The sequence below is a fragment of the Lentinula edodes genome, assembly GCF_021015755.1.
Source record: "Lentinula edodes strain Le(Bin) 0899 ss11 chromosome Unknown C8R40scaffold_68, whole genome shotgun sequence".
Taxonomy (NCBI): Eukaryota; Fungi; Basidiomycota; class Agaricomycetes; order Agaricales; family Omphalotaceae; genus Lentinula; species Lentinula edodes.
Genome location: NW_025764374.1, coordinates 52,793 through 69,951, shown reverse-complemented (window position 1 = coordinate 69,951; position 17,159 = coordinate 52,793). Strand labels below are relative to the sequence as shown.

The following is a 17,159-nucleotide window of genomic DNA, read 5'->3' as shown; positions in this document are numbered from 1 at the left end:
TTTTCCGACATTATACAAATTTGGCAGGCTGTCGACATATATATCCCAGTGTATACCCTTTCAGCTGCTTTGACTGAATATTTTATGTCAAAAACAACAGGTTCAGCCAACACACGAGTTTTCAACGTGTTGTTGTACCCCCTCGAGGCATGCATCGGTTCGTACAGCGTTACGACCCGGCTGCAACCGAATATTTGCGACATTACCTAACCATACTCGGCGCACTCTTAGTGGTACGATCCGACAAGTCTGGGCATCTAAGGATGCGCCTTTGAAGATTGAAAACTTCTTTGCAAGTCCCCGAAATGAAATGCGCAATGCAGCCGGGCTCGACGGAGCCCTTTGACCACCAAGGGAGACTTAAAGAGAGCTTTAAAAGCTAAAGGGAATCCAGTAACTTCGGTCAGTAATTCTGATCTGATTCGACAACAGCTTCGCTAACGAAGTTCTTGCCTTCAGGTGCATCACCTGCTAGTCACCCATTCAACTCATTTATCGGTAATCGGCTGTAAGCAAAGTACCCAGACAATTCCTGAGCGCTTTAACCGATTGTGGAGCGCGACATCCTGTCCTAGTGCGCTTTTTTACTACATTATCTGAAAGTTCTCACCCGAAATGAACCATTCTCGATTTGCGTAGACCAGTGATATTCTAAATTTGGGACCTGACAAACTCTATTGACATCTCGGTATATAAGTCTCAACCATCCCTGACTTATACCATCCCATAATTTTCGTCCTTGGCCGCCTTTGTCTACTACAAGCATGGCGTCCTATCTCCGGAATTTGTTCGGTGGTCACAACAACTCGTCTTCACGCTCACGGTCCTCATCAAAGGGGCATTCTGAAGGCTCGCAAACAAAAAGCCACAGTCATTCCCGGTCTTTAACCTCTTCTACTTCGAAACCCACTGTTGTGTACGCTACTTCTTATACTACTTCAACTTCATCAGCACGAATGCCAAGTCCTTCGCGAACCCAAAGACCGTCGCCTTTGCGTTACAACACTTATGACTCGACGCCAATCTCTTCGAAGACACGGCCTATGCGTCCGCTCGAGCTGCGCTCTGGATCTGTCAGTTATCAATCTGGTGATACGTGTGAGTGTTTAATTATCTCTTCCTACCATGGCATTTTTCGCTTATCGTCGTATTGACTCTATAGTCGTTCCTTACCCAATTTATACTCCTGATCTCTCGAGCAACTCGCGCACGAATTCCAATTCTTCGCTTTATCCAGCATCTTCTGTCTCTGGCCATGGCTATAGCTATTCCTCCAGTAATCCGGGCAGTCGACCACCGATGGCTCCACGGACATCGAGCTCCGGGAGCGTTCCTGCACGGCCTGCATTGAAACAGACAAATACATGGCATGCTGGAGAGTCACCATCTCGTAAGTGGCAAGCGGCATTAAATGAGACGCCTTGACCTAATCATCTCTTATTATAGGTTCTCATGCTCATGTTTCCTTCGTAAACCCCAAACGTCGAATTACGCTTCACATGCACCCTCTGCTCGCCGCCTCCCAGTTTAGTCGTGCACCCATTTGTTATGACGTCTCTCGCCCACCGTCTCCTCAGACAATCGTCGACCGGAGTACTCGAAGTGCTATACCTACACATACGCTCAACCAGCCAGCTACAGATCCTCCTACCATGTCCAGGCTCGTTCTTCGAAGCAGCAAGTTTCCTTGGCCTATAGTAGTGGATGCTGGGTGCTCTTCTCAGAAAAAGACTGTTCCCAAATTTTACTTGGGTGGATCGTCACCTACTAATTCTCACCATCCGTCCTCCACTTCCGTGTCTTGTGCTGACGTCCTCCATGCGGTGCACAACACGCTCTCGCACGCGGCCACGCCGGAAGAGTGGGACGCGCTTGGTCGTGGAAGTCATGCTCAACGCAAGATTTCGCGGGCGTACGACCGAAGATGTCGTTCTCTGGGTAGTGGATGGGACGGAGGGATCCGAAGGGTGGATTGGTTGGGGGAGAAATGCCGTCTTGTCGGTGTGGAAGTCGACAAGGACTCGGGTTCCAGCGTTGGGAATCTAGTTTTTGGACGATCCTGAACTTGCGTCGACTTCAGCCTTCTGATCCTTTCGGTTATGGACAATGTCAAAAAAACCTTCGCTGCGTTGTGCTCACTGCTTTCAGTCACTTTCCTTTTCTTTCTCTGTAAACTTTGGGGCTTTCTGGCTTTCTCAAGCATTTGTATTTCTTCTTTTCAACGATTTTAAATTGGCTAACGAACGGGACAACACACGGGACACCACATACGATATCAACACATACGATACACATTAGCGGGTACTACTTACGAACGGACACGCATTGTATATACTTCACAATATTGAATTACGACAGCACTTTCGTCGTTTATGTACAGCTACTGTGTGATCTACGAAACACGAACATGGACTATAGTAGCCCATGTTATGGATCGAATAGTCTATGGAGATAGTAATACGCATCGCCGCGGTGTTGCGAAGAACGCGACGGGCATGTGATCGTACCTGCGTCTGCAAGAGCCGGCGGCAGGCCTCGGCCGGCATCATAATCTCTCGAAATGGAATCTCTGTGGCCTACTCTCCTATTTTGGTTTATTTTCCTGGAAGAGCAAGAATAATCGGGAAACCACTCACTGTTCTTAACAGGAAACCCCCAACAGTGAGTTCATCCCATTTACCCTTCAGCAATCATAACGTTACCCACTGGCAAGCGCGAATGAGATATGTTACTCAGTTTCAGTTTGTCGTCTTATCTCCCACCTGTTTAGCTTCAGAAGGGGGAGTCTGCATATGTTGGAAGAAAAGATTCGCCTTTGAGGATTTTCAAGCATCTGATTGATCTATCAATACCGTCAACCTGGGGAGAGTAAGTGTGTTTCACATGGGTACGATCCTATATACGGTCTACCTTAATTCCTCCTTCCCGACCCCGCTGCCACCGCATCTCTTTTGATACCCGTTTAACGTTGCCTCGAATAACAGAGCGCTGATCCCAATGCAAAAGGAACACTAACACCCACGATGTTCCTGCAGTCCTAAGGGATCTAACACATTCGCTTCTCAAAAGCAGATACGAAACACCCATATAGAATATCTGCGATATACATGACAAGAACACAACCCATCACAAGATATATAAGCGCTGATTATTTGACACTGCTCATAGAAAATCACATTGGCTCGTGACGTCCTGACCCTGCTTTAGATACTAAGTACTCATTTGAATATCCTCATCCAATCCATCCCCTCTTCTCTGGCATCTCTCCTCAATGTCGCTTCCCAGTATTGATGAGATGTTTCCGAGTACGTGTACGCCCTCATACCATCGCAGCCCTTTTGTCTGACACCGTCTTGGTTAGTTCACTTAATAACTTTACCACCCAGGCGCCGATTGGAGATTTTGGTCAGTTGTGATAAAGATGATCTCTATGTACTCGTTGAGAGCTCTTGAATCAGGCAAAACAAATGGAGAAATCCCGTCATAAACACACCCATCAGCACGACAGTGATGGCGAGGTTTCACCCGACAGTCTGTTCCCGGTCTCGACTTCAAATCGTGCAGGATCATCTGATGGTGGACTCGGATTGGATGTAGAAAATGACTACGACGTTCAGACAAAGAAGCATGTTTGCCCCGAGTGCTTCAAACGCTTCAGTCGTCCTAGTAGTCTTCGCATTCATACGAATACTCATACTGGTATTACCCGTACGTCCTTCAGTTTACTTGTCTAGATGTCCAAAATATTGAACAAGGATCTTTAGCTTTTTCATGTCCATATCTGGGATGCGGAAGAAGGTTCAACGTGAGCTCGAACATGCGTCGTCATTACCGGAAACACGATTGTCAGTCTCCCGGAGATAATCTGAAGAACTTGAGCAAACTACATTCCAATCATCCTTTTTGGCATCCCAGACACTGAAAGTAGAAATATTCTTCGGATAGTGGACAATATATACAATATGCTGTACTTCAGATGGTGTGCCTGTATCCTCTAAACAGTTGGTGACTTGGGTAGTGGCTGAGGTCGGTGAGTAAGTATGTACGCGCTGAGAGAACAGTATACTTACGCTACCATAATCAATCGCAGTGATCATCTCGCGCGACACCAATATTCCTGATACTAGTGAAGCAGTAAACAAACGATACTGGCCAGAAGATAAGGAGAGAGAGAAGGGCGTACGTTTTCCGGACTGAAAACTGTCCAAATCAATATCAATCTCCAACTCCGGGGCAGACTGCGAAAGAAACTGAAGAGCTCAGTACGATAAAATCGATGTCATGAGACTCTACGAACTTGAATAGTACTGGGTTGGGCTTGCGCGTGATTTGGATGGTGAATCACGTCGAGGGGACTTTGCAATGGAGCCATTGCTACGTTACGCATCCGCTTGTTGGAGGACGAGCGGCGTAAAAAGTCGGACTCAGTCACCGGAAGGGCCAACGTCTCGCGGAAACTCGCTCGGGAGTTCAACCTGAATGCGACCCGATTAAACGTCAGTCACGGTTACGATATCGGTATGGCTTAAAAGTGGCGTACATTGTCACTGCAATGGGAGTGAAAATGAGGCGGTACAAATGAAGATAGAGGTTCACTCATGGTAATAACATAGATCTTGTCCAACATCATATGAAATATCATCCTAATCAACCCATGATTTCCAAGTACCGGAGAAGCAGTCCGAGGTGTACAAACCATCTTAGCGTCTCTGGCTCGACCTCAAACATGATTGCTGCTACAATCTGGGCTGCGACTAGTAGAACGCCTCTAGTCACCGCGAATTGCAGTATTTGTTGAAGGACAGACTCGGTTCTACAGATAGGCCAAGGCTACTGAGAAAACATAGGGAGGTAGGTTGAACTTGACGCCACCTTCTCGTCATTGCCTGACTGGATCGGTAACCCCAACAGATTGCACCCGAGCTAATGAGGGCCGTACAGGCGCGAAGGATGTTTTGAGCGAAGATTGGGGACTTGACCATATCAAACAAAGCACGGACAGGGGATATTGGAGTTCTAGTCACCTTGACCCATGGAGAATCTAGGTTTAATCTTGTCGGTGCATTGAATAAAAATCCGGTGGTGACTAGTTCATCCCAATTACAATGAGTTTTCAGTAGGTGAAAAAGGATCATGATCATGATGTACTGACCACAACCACACGCTGCAGAAACACATTAATTAACAGCGAGATACCACATTTGAACACAAGCTTACCCAAAGCAGCAATAGCCATTATCACCTATGTTTCACTAGTGAGTTCTAGATAATTACTATAAGGACTTGAGATATACAACGATACACGATATGAAGCGGTAGCGCTGGTTTACTGAAAAAGATAAGAGATCAAGAGAATGTGAACAGTAGAAAAGGTGTTCACGACGTCGAATCCTCGATGCGAAAAATATGTCCACCCTGTATCAATATGATAAGACCAAAAGTTCGCTGCTGCAATGAGAAAAGGGTTACACGAAAACTGATACACCACTGAGAACTAGTTCGGCAACAAAATATCTGTACAGATCTTAAACGAGGCAGAATTTAAAGCAGTTTCATCTACCCTGGAAGATAATCCATTGCGCTTGTGTCACCAAAATGAGCAACCTGGATGTATGACGGTCAGATCTGTTCAGTCGGTGAGCGGGGCAAGATGCTGACCGTATAATTGAACGTTGTAGCAATGTCGAGACAATTCGAAGCAAGAACGGAGACGCTACGCTGCCTCCGTAAGTCGTAGTAGATATCTTTTCCGCAGCCTCTTACAGGAGAACCGCGACCTGAAGTTCCCGTTAGAATCATGGAAGATGAGTATTGAGACGGCAGGAACGCAACCCACCGTCACCCTAAGTAGTCGACCATCCTGATTTTGATGCAGGTAGAACCACATTTGGGCGCCTACAGTTCCAAGGAGTCTACGTTGAAGTTTCAGCAAAAATTGCTCGAAAGATAGGCAAGGCATACATGGTTGACAAAAGCATCCCTGGAAATCAAGAGATGAATCAACGTGAAGAGCAAGGAATTCTTTGTATGCTATACCGAAGAACGGCCCCCGAAGAAGTCTTCGTTCTGATCCATCCGCTATTGATATATGACTAGAGGCCATGGTCCAGGAAAAGCAAGTGTCATTTGACTTATATATGCGGAAGGAGGATCGTGAGATCTCGACCATCCTATGAGATGGTTTGATGTGTACAGATGTGTACAGCAGAGGCATCGTAGTTCGGGAGGAGATTTGATATCTTTGCAATGCCTAGCAACAGCTTTCCAGACGTTCATCAGGCAGCTGAGGCTTCAACTAGCTGCAGTTCGGACAGCAATAAGGATCCCAGTCGGAGACTCATGTTAGCAACGCAGTTGTCTTGGGAGTCGTCGCAACTGCGGTAATGATTATCCAGATTCCAGAGTCTCATGGATTTAAGCGCCCACAGCTTATTAATAATTATGACCGCGAAACATTATCTAATATGTATGTACCTACAAAGCGTAAAGCAATATGTGCGAGCATTTAAGAGATCACTCCTTTAGGTCGGGCAGAATTCCCGCATTCTTCTCAGCGAAGTCATCGCAAGCCTTCACCAGTCCTAGTGCCTCGTATGTTTGAGCTTCATCTCGAACTGAACACTCATTGTCAACGGAACGGTATGAAAATTGTGCGAAGACTCACTCATTTTAAGCGTCTCGGGCTGGATGAAAAGATACTTGGATGTTATAAGCCATCCCAACTTCGTCTTCAACGCAGGGAGACCCCACTCATGAGCGATTGGCAACATTTCCAATAGATCCATCAGTAGCTCCATCCCATCATCGTCTTCAGGTGAACGCTCATCTTTTAAATCTCCCGTATAAACAAGATCTGTGTTCAAACGCATTAGAGTTATTGTCTCGAGGTTCCAAGCATCACACTTACCGAGGAAAGCACAAGCAGCGAAATACGTACCCGGAAATGATAGCACGCCTGATGTGGCCTCTTTCCAAACTCCATTTAGTGCGGTTTCAATGTGCGGAACATGAGCTGCAAGGAAAGCAGCATGTGCCTTGAGCCGGAGAGGATTCGACTTTTCGTTTTCCGTAGTATATTCAGGACGTAATTCAATGTCCAGGAGCTTACCCCCTGCTCGCAGCCTTTCGAAATTGGGATCTCCAAATTGCGTCTCGTCTACAAAATTGACATCTACGCGGCGGCGAACTCCGGCTACGCCCAACAGTTGTCTGAATTCAGACAAGAAGGATCTAACTCGAAAACGTTTCGAGGAATCATACGATAGATTGAGGATGAGCTCCTGAGAGGAACGCCATTGCCAGTTTTCGAAGTATGAGTCAATATCGTCGACGTTTAAGAAAATCCGTTCATGTTGGTGCTTTCTCAACTCTTCTCCAGCGGCATATTGATGGTCTTGAAGCCAGGTATAGGTTGCTTTGAGATCTCTTATGAGCCCTCGATCGTGAGGATGATCCTGAGAGATCCGAGTCGCGAGGATCACAAGGTGGGCAACCTATCCGCAGACAATTATCAGAAATAATAGTAATTCGAGTTGAATCCGGGCATACCACATCTTGTGCTGTAGGGACACCAATATCTGGATATACAGCGATTAGGTTCTGCGATGGTTCAATAAGAAACCTAGTGCGCTGAGTCCAAGCTACAGATTGGTATTCACGACGAAGAAGTTCACGAGGGGAAAGCACCGAATGATCAAGGGCATCAAGGTACGGAGTAGTATCGAAGGATATCTCCTCCAAAGCCTCATCGCTCCGTGGGATGAATCGAAGATCATCTAAGATTTCCCAGGATCTTTTGTTTGCCATGATTTGACTTGGTAGCTGGTGATTATAAGGCCCCCAGAATCTCCTGCAGAACCTCACCCGAAATAGCGTCATTTTGGGCCCGATTTTGACGATTTCCTGGTCCTAAAATAGCGTCATTTTCAGTCAAAATCCTTAGTCCTTGTCCGTTTATAGCGTCATTTGAGTCGGCAGGAGTCGGCGCACCAGCACCAAACCAAAAAAATTTTAAAGCACCGGAAAAAAATGGAAAAGAACACCAACATTTGAATTTTGAAGAAAATTTTGGAAAATTTTCGATTTCACGTGACGATCCTGGTCCGAAATAGCGTCAATCATGGCAAAATCATAGCGTCAATTAGGGCGTCAGGCCGGGTGGGGTTCTGCAGGAGATTCTGGGGGCCTTGATTATAATAGGCGTAGATAGTGGTAGCACGACTTATAATTTCATCATATCTGTTGGATGACTGATCGTTGTGAATCGCCCGGGCACACTGCTGGAAAACGTCGGGGGTTACGTTGGCCGTGATACCGATAGATCTTTCTAAATCTCGGAACCTAGGATGGATGAACATTTCTTCTTGGCTGTAATGAAACGCAGCCTTGAATATGTTGCAGTTACTATCAAAAAGCTCCCCAGGGGCACGCAAACGAAGTCGGCCATCGGGAACCTGCAAGCGCGAGAGCCTACTCTGCGGGCTCGAGGGCCTATTCCACAAGAGTTTTTTCAAGAGGTACTTGTAATCGTCAATATCGTCTTCAGATATAGAAAAAGGCAAGAAGAGTTTTTGGTAAAGCTCCTCATATAAGTCGTTCGATGTTTTCTGACCGCGGTGGTCACGTCGAGCTGACCACAAATTCCGCAGCTCTATTGCGTATTCGGCTATTGCTTGGTCGGGCTTCAGAAAGCGACTGATTCTAGAAAGTTCGATCTCGGATGGAAGCTGATACAGCTCATCAGCACTTAGGCGCTGAATAATCCCATTCCGTGTCGCATTCCACAATCGGAGTGTTGAAAGAAAGGTCAAATGGGGTGCACTCAACTCGCGAATGCCATACGTCATTTTTCTGACTATCCAAGTTGCAAACCAAACGGACTGATCTGCAGATAATGTTCGGAAAGGATCGCCCCCCCTTGTTTGCAAACAGTCAAGAAGATTTGAGAAGGAGAATATCAAACGGGCTTCATCCTTCGGAAGTACAGGATGAGTTTGAAGAACAGTGATATTGAGGGTGTACATGATATCCCGCAGGTCTGCATCTTCGGGGTCGGGAAGCACACCTCCACTACGACACTTCTGAAGCGAGACAAATTTTTGTTCCTGAAAGGTTGCAAGTAGAGGATAACTAGCGAAATCTTGAAGCTTCAAGTCGCGAGGACGACTATTCGATTGAAAGAAATTCCAGAAGAGAGTTATCCATTCGCTACGTTCGACTGAATGATAGGCGTCGTTCCGTGGTTGGCCAACAGAGTGTTCCACAAACGATACAACTGCTTTTTTATCGAAGTCCTCTACACGATATAGGGAAGATTTCATGAGCAGAATCTGCGTTTTAGGGGAGATCTCGTTCGACAGAAATCGGGATTGGGGGAAAAGTGCATCAGGAACATTCCCAGAGAAGCAATATGTCGGGGCACTGGAGTCATTGAAGTGGCGTAGCTCCAAATCCCTTGTTACCAGGAGTAGAAGAGTATGACCATCAGAAGAATTGCGTTGGAGAAGGAACTGCAACGTAGCATCGATCATGGAAATTATAAGAGTCTTCATGAGTTCAGGTTTGGTATGGTCCTTCACCGTCGTCAACATCCTCCGGTACAAAGGGAGTTCAGCATCGAAAAGGATTTTTAATTTTTCCTCGGTGGTGGACTCCTTCAGTATACCAGAAAGAGAGTCCGGGTCGAGCATGCGAAGCTCAAGTGTAGGGAGGCGATTCGTCCGACTGCCTAATACTACATAATTTGGTACTTTGAGACAAGAGAGTAGCTTGCGAATGGATTCAGGTTCGTCTTTCGATATGATAGCATCTCGAGGAGCTATGAGTTGATTAGTCACAGTGGGAAAAACAGTGACATCGGTTGCAGGTAGAGATGCGTAGAAGGCTTTCACAACTTGGTCTGAAATAAACCCCTTGACGCTCTTGGGCCACCAATTTGTGAACCGTTCTCCGCCTTTGAGGATCGAGAAGAGACTCCGGAGACCGTGAAAATAAATCGGAGGTATGACGTCCGACAGCAGCCATGCATTGTAACCGGATTGGGCAACTCGATTACCATTGCTGTCCGGAGGATCAAATCGAATGCTACGACGATCGCTAGATATGGCGAATGTCGCATTGATATGGACTGGAACAGAGAGGACTTCGGGGAGCTGTAATCCACAAAATAGATGGGACCCGGCCTCCAATTCTTTGGACCGATCCAGACAGAAAGCGATAGAAACGTCGATACCATTCAGGGCCTTGAGTTGTAGCACGACTCCCAAATATGCACTGGGAACCTTAGTCAGTGGAACTGTGTCCTTGACAAGAAGCCAGCGCTGTGTCACTTGTGTGGATTTAGGTTCATGGGACTGGTGAGAGAGGCGTAATTCTTCCACACAAATATCAGAAGCATTGCTGCTTGTTCTGGCGGTCTCAATTTCCCAAAGAATTTGCTCTTCGCCGTTTGTTCTACGTTCTAGAGCGGCAATGTCTTTGAGAGAAGTAAAGAGGGGCGCGGTTCGCGAAAGGTCTTCATATGGTCCGGTTATCAGATTTCGACAATCAGACAGTGAAACTGGGATATTAGACAGACAGGTTGAAGAGGAGGAGGTTCCATTGTGCTTTCTGAGTGGAAGTCGAATAAGGGTCTGTCCAAGTACGATGAGCTGAAGTAACCGCTGCGAACAATCAAAAACTGACACCTGGGTATGAATCCATGTTGAGAGAGAATCCAAATAACCCGTCAAAGGGTAACAAGTGCCCACCATACAGCCTAGTGAGCTCAGACTAAAGAATTACGGCTAAGAGGAGCGATATACATACTTTCGAAACGGTAGGTAGAATTATGCGTTCCGTCGGTGCGTTCTGCGTTCACGTTCGCGTTTCATGCGTTCATATGCGTTCATATATTTATTATATTATGTACAATAATATGATTTCAATGTTCAATTATTAACTACTTCGATTGTACTATACTTAATGTGTGCATAGACTGTACAATATGTAATAGATTAGTGGAACAACAGTTACATTTCAGTCAAAACATTGAAATTTAACTATATTTATGTGAACTCGGAACGCAATCAATGTATGAACGCAAATTTGATGAATTGATGTTGCGTCCATATGCGTTCAGGTGCGTTCAGGTGCGTTCACCTTATATGCGTTCATTTTTGATCTTGGCGTTCACCTGCGTTCCATGCGTTCAGGTGCGTTCCGGATGCGTTCCGGCTATTTTGAGTTAGTTTCGAATATCTTGTATTCTTAAATATCAATGACTGTATCATTCAATTTTGACCAAATCCCCCCAGTGCAATCATACTCCAAGGTGGTCTTGTTGTATGTTATTGATCCCCAGAGCTGACTGTTATCTCTATACACAGTAGCTTGCTGGGCTGTACCATTGCACTGTCACTTTGTCATACAGTGGTCTTCAAAATGTCATATTCTGTTTCTGTGAGTTTATTGATTATTTATCATTTCATGAATACTAAGCTGGTTATATAGAACACAGCATCACCACCATGGATTGGTATGCATATCCGCATAATCAAGGGTGAATACAAGGCTTATCATGGTTATGTCCACCATGTCAATCCAAGCAATTCAAGTATCAGTGGCTTGAAGATTGTGGTTGAACTTTCAGCCCACACATCTAATGGCACTAATTCTCTGGTAACAGTGGACTATGATGATATCCGGGAATTCGAGTGAGTCTATATCTCTATTTGAAGTGTTATTCTTGATATAGCTATGTACTCTAGACATTGGAGGACATTAGCTGAAGTTCAACCATTGGGTCTATATCAAACATCTTACAATCTCCGGCCAGATTATTTCCCACCACAGCTTGATGTACCATATATTCCACAGCCTGGGCCGGAAGTTGTTTCTCGCTTCACCACACCATTTCCTACTGCCTCAGATGTTACTCTTGATACCTTTTGGGGTGTTCAGGTGAGTCAATATTTCTTACATCCATGTCTTGGAAACTACCCAGATATATTCACAACTATCAACAGCCTCTAGAGGAAATCAAGCCTCAAGATCTACACTGGATACTGCATCCTGCATTTAACCAAAAATCACTGCATGTTTTCATTGATCCCACTCATTCCTTGCATGGAGGTTATGCTAAATGGGTATATGTTGATAATGGAATTGTATCACTCAAGAAGCAGGGAGGGCATACTGAACAACTTGAACTTGCAGTTATTCAAAGGCCCATGGTTCCCCCAGCTCGTACTTGCAAATCACTCCTGGCAATCATAGAAGGGAATCATTTTGGTGAACTAGTGCATTGCATTTACTGGACAAGGGGAGAATGTAGAGAAGAAAAACTATGGGTTGCCATTGCAACAAATGCAGGGACTCTTTCTGAAACACTTCATCATGATGTGTTCCCAGTTTCTAGATCACATACTGTAGCAGTGAAAACAGATGCTGAGGTGGAAAAACATGGAAAGTCCCTAATCCTGGATTTACGTAGCAAGCTTATGGTCAATATATAATATTGTATTGTTGATTTGATGTGCTTATCTCCAAGAGTTTGACTGTACCATAACATAATACAAGCAAAGGTTGGTATACACTAGCTCAGCAGATATGGTTCTAGCTACAATTGTATCAGGTTTGAGAATTGTGCTGTCCTATACATGCAATTAATGGAAGTTTATATCTACTGCTTCTTCCTCTTCTTAACTGCCTTGACCATATTGCTGTCTTTTGCTTTTCTCTTCTGCTGTTTGTGTGATGGTTCAGTAAGCTTTGCTTTCTTTCTTTCCACCTCTTCAGCTTCATGATTATATCCTTTCCCTTTCTGTAAATTATCACATTATCAATGTTAGTAGTTATGATGAGGAAAAATCATACCAGTACTTCTTCATCATCATTTCCCTCTCTCCTCTTTCCTACAGTTACATTAGGGCCAGTAAACTGTGGATTCCAACCCATCTCATGTGGTCCAACATCTAAGCCCCATTGATGATTACCTGCAACTCCTGCCCTACTGGATTCATCAAACATAATTTTATCCAATAAACTAACTGCCTCATAATTGACATCAGCTCCTTTTGATCTTTTGGATTTTCCATCCACAGAAAGACCTGTCCATGCAACCAATCTGTTCCATGCTTGATGAACAATATACTGGTCCACATCAGCCAAATTGTCAGGGGCACTATTGAGAAATTCTTCCCGGTGTCGATAAGCAAGTAGCAGGGTGCGAGCATGAGCAGTGGTATAGTGAAGCATATCCAGGCGCTCCATTTCCGCAGGTTGCGGAAGTTTAACAAATATCCAGTTATGAATTGCTGCCAGATCTGTGTCAAGGAGACCACCATTATAAACTGTTGGGTTGATTTGAATTTTTGGATCAGGTTTCCAAGATAAGCAAGGGACAGTTTCTGCTGAAAAATCCTCAGGTGCTATGGCCAATTCACCTAGGAGTTTTTGGTGAGAATGAAGAGCCTCAAACACCTCCTTGGTACATTTGACTGAAAAGGGATCCAGAAGCATATTATCAGCATCCTCCTGTTGGTTTAGTTTCTCCTCAAGGGGTCGTGTATATAGCCCAATCTAAGCTTAATAGTGAGAAGAAATTGCTAACATTCATAGATAAACTCTTACCTGTATTTGTCGACGACCTACTTGATCCTGCCACAAGCCATCCACAATATTTCTTAGTGGAATATTCTTCAAAATCTGATTAGCCAAACTACTTTTGATACCCCGCCACAACTGTACAATCCCAATCTCCAGATCAGAATCCCAATGAATCAAGCGTCCTGGATAATAGTAGACATTTCCACATCGGACTAGTATACCCTTCCCTGGGCTATACAGAACATTACATCAGATAAAATTCATACAATATTAGAAACTACTCACAAAAGTCGATTTTTGACAGTGTTTAATTTTTGTTTACGCAAATAGGGCAGTGTATGTCTGAATTGACTGAAGTTGTCATATTCTTGCTGTACATCACACTCATGACAGAGGAACTCCTCAGCAGATTTGTCATAGAATCGCATTGTAAGACAGGCAGTATGGGTATACTTGCTGCATATGCTACATTGGATAGAGTCTTGTTGAATGGACTCTCGATATCCATTTGCCTCAACTCCACATCTGCAGTGGATATAGTGGGGTGAGGAAGGGAGTGGTGAGCTTGAAGCAATAGAGCTAATGGGACTATCCGGGATGAAAAGGGCAGGGGCTTGAGGTTCTGGAGTACAGGGATTCACAGTAGGATCAAGAACCATCGAAGTAGAAGTTGGAGAAGGAATGAAAGGTAGTTCTGTTGGATCCCCATATTGAAAGTCAGCACCTTCAGGCAGAATATCTTCAGGTGGAGGTAAAGAAGCATTTTCCATGATAGAGTTTGGTAAATTTGGCTGGCTAAGCTGATATTCCCGTGTTTTCCAGTGGGATCTGTCATCAACAGAGCACTCAATCCAATTAGGAGAATGCAAGGTTGGAGGGTCAGAGTCGAGGGAGATATTTAGGATGTTTCTAATGGCTGATTTCTGCCGGGTCCTGAAAATATTTTGGCCTGCTAGACCACCTTTAAGCTTGTAGACTGCTGCATGGGTTTGAAAGCCCAAAGGACATGGAGGAGAAATTCCTGCAATGAGGTTGCTTGCTTTGCCATGAAGTCGCTGGGAGTAACCTTGATGCTTTAGACTATCATAGGCAAACACTGACATCCCCCTAGAAGTTGTTGGAACTGATGTGTGGGCCATAAAGTGGTTGTGACTTTGGAAGATACGGCCAACAAGATCATAAACAACACCTTTACGAGCTTCTGCCAATGACCCAGGAAGCAGCCGGAGTGGATAGTCCCAATGCTTGCCTGCTGACACATCAGGCTGTATGATCAGAATAACTGGTATGTCAATGATGTACTGTGACTGTTGTGACTGTCCAGAGCAGACTTTGACCAGTGCCCCATCCTCATAGACTCTTCTCCAGCAACCAGAGGTAGAATATACATCTGAGAGTGGTTGAACTTGGGTTAGTGATGAAAACCACTTCTGAATACTTCCCTGATGTTGGTCCCACTGGCTAGCTAAGGGTGACCATCCAAGGCCTTTTCGTTGCATTTGAACTCGACAATGCTCCATTCCAGAGAGTCCATGTACACACTTCCACAGCTCTAGAACATGAGGGGTGAAGTAGCTGATGCATCCAGGATTGGGGGGAAGATTGTTGCCAAGACCAGTAACCAGATATGACAGCCAACCCTATATTTTAGTTATGAAACAGTTTATTCATTTGGACCATTCAGATACTCACAAATGCCATTTGGAATTCACCAACTTTTCCATTCACAGCTTTTATAGTATGCAAGGTTTGCCGAAATGAGTTCCGAACCTCTGTAATCTCTGAAGCTTCTCCATGAGAGGGAGCTAGAAATTTGTTGAGACCCTGGTCTAGCCGGAATTTGAATGCCAGATACAGGTAGTAGATTGGAGCAGGGGTGGCTTTAGTTTTTTCTGTTAAAACCAGATTTTCAAACTCTTTGAAAGTATTGTGAAATGCCATAGCACAAAACAGGACCTCCATACTTGAATCCAACCAACAAGAATTTCTGTCCCATTTAGCAGAAGGAAGTTCAGAGGTTGTAGTCGATTTGATAGGTCCAAAGTCTGGCTGAGAAGGGCGAGCATTCAACTTGGTTGGAGACATCAACTGTATTTTCTGCTGAGCCTTATGCAACTCATTCGCAGTTTTGGCAGGTTCATTGTCTGAATCATCAGAGGAAGGAATGACATGGGAGTGGTGGGGATATGGTGGAAGATGCTCAGATGATGATGAATCAGAACCAGAGTGTGAAATTGGGCGCTTGGTGCTAGCTCGGACAAGTCGATGACGTTTGAGTGAAGAAGAAGATTTTTTTAATTGCCAAAAAGGTGGGTTTCCTTCACGGCGGCCTCGCCGACGCTCCTTTGCAGCACCCCGTGGATGCTTACGGCTAGGATGAGTAGTTCCATGCTGCTGATATAGTTCCTTCCTAAGTTCACGTCCTGATTTTCCGTAATGTGATTTGACATGTACTGTATATATTGAAATTGAATCAGTTAATCATTTGGTTAAAGATGTATACATACATAAGGCATTTTGTGATTCAATGCGGAAAAGTTTTTCAACTGCAAGAAGTCCATCGAGTCCCTTGAGTAATGGGTGATTAATCCCTACAGCACGGTAGATAGTTGCATGCATGGCTTCCTCCGCATTTGTTGTTGCTGGGAGTTTGGCAGCCAGGTCAGCAGCCATAGTTAGCTTGCAGGGAAAGAGCATTCCAGCATGCTCAGACATCAACCACCAGCTAAGCCAGCGGGATACACGAGGCCAGTGTTGTTGAATAGTGGAAACTATGTCATCAAAATGTTTCACATCTGTGATTTCTGGAAGGGAACGGCAAAGTTTCTGAAACTCAGACTTGGTATTTTGCGGAACTGCATCACCAATCCGGCTCATTCGGTTAACAGCTTTGTGATAATGATAGAGGCACCCTTTGATCAAAGCCTGACCAGCAAGCTGTAAATCCTTTTCTGAGCGTGTATCACTGGCCTGAGCCTGAAAGTAAGTGACAAATGCACCAACAAAACCGATTCGCTGAGGATCACTAAAGTCAACAAGCTATTGTATTTATGTCTTTAGTAAAACTTATGTCATTTGAAAAGAATATTGCACTCACACTTGCGAAAAGGCTATCAGTAATAGGAATGTTTTTTTGCAATGCAGTTGCAGCAATGCCTTCAATGAGAATAAGGAAGTGATACTCGTAATGAGCAATTGTTGCACCATTCCCATATGTAAAGAGGACGGGAACCCATTTTTCGATGAGAGGGGAGTAGATGGAGGTAACGATGAGGCGCCCATTTGGATCTTCCCAATACTTGTGAGCAGCATCAGAGAGCAACCCATGAAGTGGATCACCAACATCAGACATATCAGGTAAGGTCTGCTGCTGCATCCACTCAGTTTGAAGAGAAATACAGACTATATCGGAGCTGACATAATCTTTGCAAAGAACTGTCGAATGCTTGCCCTTCCACTTCTGCAGATTCTGCAGGTTTCCAAATGCACTAGTAGGGCCATTTCCATCCTTTTTCTTCTCTTGATTCAGCCGATAGCTAGTGTATGCCCTTTGTGAGAACTTCTGCCCAAGA

At 44.8% G+C, this 17,159-nt stretch overlaps 9 protein-coding genes across 9 annotated transcripts; 4 read left to right on the top strand and 5 right to left on the bottom strand.

Moving 5' to 3' along the window:
* Window positions 1-764: 764 nt before the first annotated feature.
* C8R40DRAFT_1163941 (uncharacterized protein) lies at window positions 765-2,063 on the top strand (the record flags this gene model as incomplete). Its single annotated transcript, XM_046230428.1, has 3 exons — window positions 765-1,098; window positions 1,163-1,390; window positions 1,447-2,063. The coding sequence occupies 3 exons, from the start codon at window positions 765-767 to the stop codon at window positions 2,061-2,063; spliced, it is 1,179 nt and encodes a 392-aa protein (XP_046079630.1).
* A 191-nt stretch (window positions 2,064-2,254) lies between these two features.
* On the top strand, window positions 2,255-3,114 carry C8R40DRAFT_823075 (uncharacterized protein). The gene is made up of 2 exons (XM_046236340.1): window positions 2,255-2,868; window positions 2,985-3,114. The coding sequence occupies exon 1, from the start codon at window positions 2,446-2,448 to the stop codon at window positions 2,839-2,841; it is 396 nt and encodes a 131-aa protein (XP_046079629.1). The 5' UTR covers window positions 2,255-2,445; the 3' UTR covers window positions 2,842-2,868; window positions 2,985-3,114.
* Window positions 3,115-3,620: 506 nt separating this feature from the next.
* C8R40DRAFT_1027155 (uncharacterized protein) lies at window positions 3,621-3,841 on the top strand (the record flags this gene model as incomplete). The annotated part of the gene is made up of 2 exons (XM_046223095.1): window positions 3,621-3,708; window positions 3,765-3,841. Coding segments are annotated over 2 exons (165 nt in total), but the record flags the coding sequence as incomplete, so codon positions are not given.
* On the bottom strand, window positions 3,749-6,404 carry C8R40DRAFT_823186 (uncharacterized protein). The gene is made up of 21 exons (XM_046236341.1): window positions 6,037-6,404; window positions 5,962-5,980; window positions 5,900-5,912; window positions 5,837-5,843; window positions 5,764-5,777; window positions 5,659-5,713; window positions 5,561-5,604; window positions 5,470-5,514; window positions 5,384-5,415; window positions 5,295-5,329; window positions 5,218-5,242; window positions 5,153-5,164; window positions 5,025-5,086; window positions 4,873-4,973; window positions 4,697-4,813; window positions 4,597-4,643; window positions 4,541-4,547; window positions 4,309-4,475; window positions 4,184-4,200; window positions 4,071-4,123; window positions 3,749-4,021 (listed from the first exon to the last, which is right to left on the bottom strand). Exons 1-20 carry the CDS (start codon window positions 6,073-6,075, stop codon window positions 4,094-4,096), a joined length of 888 nt encoding a protein of 295 aa, XP_046079627.1. The 5' UTR covers window positions 6,076-6,404; the 3' UTR covers window positions 3,749-4,021; window positions 4,071-4,093.
* A 109-nt stretch (window positions 6,405-6,513) lies between these two features.
* C8R40DRAFT_1177691 (uncharacterized protein) lies at window positions 6,514-7,806 on the bottom strand (the record flags this gene model as incomplete). Its single annotated transcript, XM_046232719.1, has 4 exons — window positions 6,514-6,614; window positions 6,665-6,853; window positions 6,908-7,493; window positions 7,549-7,806. 4 exons carry the CDS (start codon window positions 7,804-7,806, stop codon window positions 6,514-6,516), a joined length of 1,134 nt encoding a protein of 377 aa, XP_046079626.1.
* Window positions 7,807-8,117: 311 nt separating this feature from the next.
* C8R40DRAFT_1177690 (uncharacterized protein) lies at window positions 8,118-10,701 on the bottom strand (the record flags this gene model as incomplete). Its single annotated transcript, XM_046232718.1, has 2 exons — window positions 8,118-10,631; window positions 10,684-10,701. 2 exons carry the CDS (start codon window positions 10,699-10,701, stop codon window positions 8,118-8,120), a joined length of 2,532 nt encoding a protein of 843 aa, XP_046079625.1.
* Window positions 10,702-11,181: 480 nt separating this feature from the next.
* Window positions 11,182-12,494, top strand: C8R40DRAFT_1241591 (uncharacterized protein; the record flags this gene model as incomplete). The annotated part of the gene is made up of 6 exons (XM_046233547.1): window positions 11,182-11,192; window positions 11,295-11,311; window positions 11,367-11,439; window positions 11,491-11,693; window positions 11,748-11,940; window positions 12,006-12,494. Exons 3-6 carry the CDS (start codon window positions 11,422-11,424, stop codon window positions 12,492-12,494), a joined length of 903 nt encoding a protein of 300 aa, XP_046079624.1. The 5' UTR covers window positions 11,182-11,192; window positions 11,295-11,311; window positions 11,367-11,421.
* A 167-nt stretch (window positions 12,495-12,661) lies between these two features.
* On the bottom strand, window positions 12,662-13,500 carry C8R40DRAFT_1074747 (uncharacterized protein; the record flags this gene model as incomplete). The annotated part of the gene is made up of 2 exons (XM_046226760.1): window positions 12,662-12,802; window positions 12,856-13,500. The coding sequence occupies 2 exons, from the start codon at window positions 13,498-13,500 to the stop codon at window positions 12,662-12,664; spliced, it is 786 nt and encodes a 261-aa protein (XP_046079623.1).
* Window positions 13,501-16,068: 2,568 nt separating this feature from the next.
* Window positions 16,069-16,939, bottom strand: C8R40DRAFT_1061736 (uncharacterized protein; the record flags this gene model as incomplete). The annotated part of the gene is made up of 2 exons (XM_046225444.1): window positions 16,069-16,626; window positions 16,685-16,939. The coding sequence occupies 2 exons, from the start codon at window positions 16,937-16,939 to the stop codon at window positions 16,069-16,071; spliced, it is 813 nt and encodes a 270-aa protein (XP_046079622.1).
* Window positions 16,940-17,159: the final 220 nt, after the last annotated feature.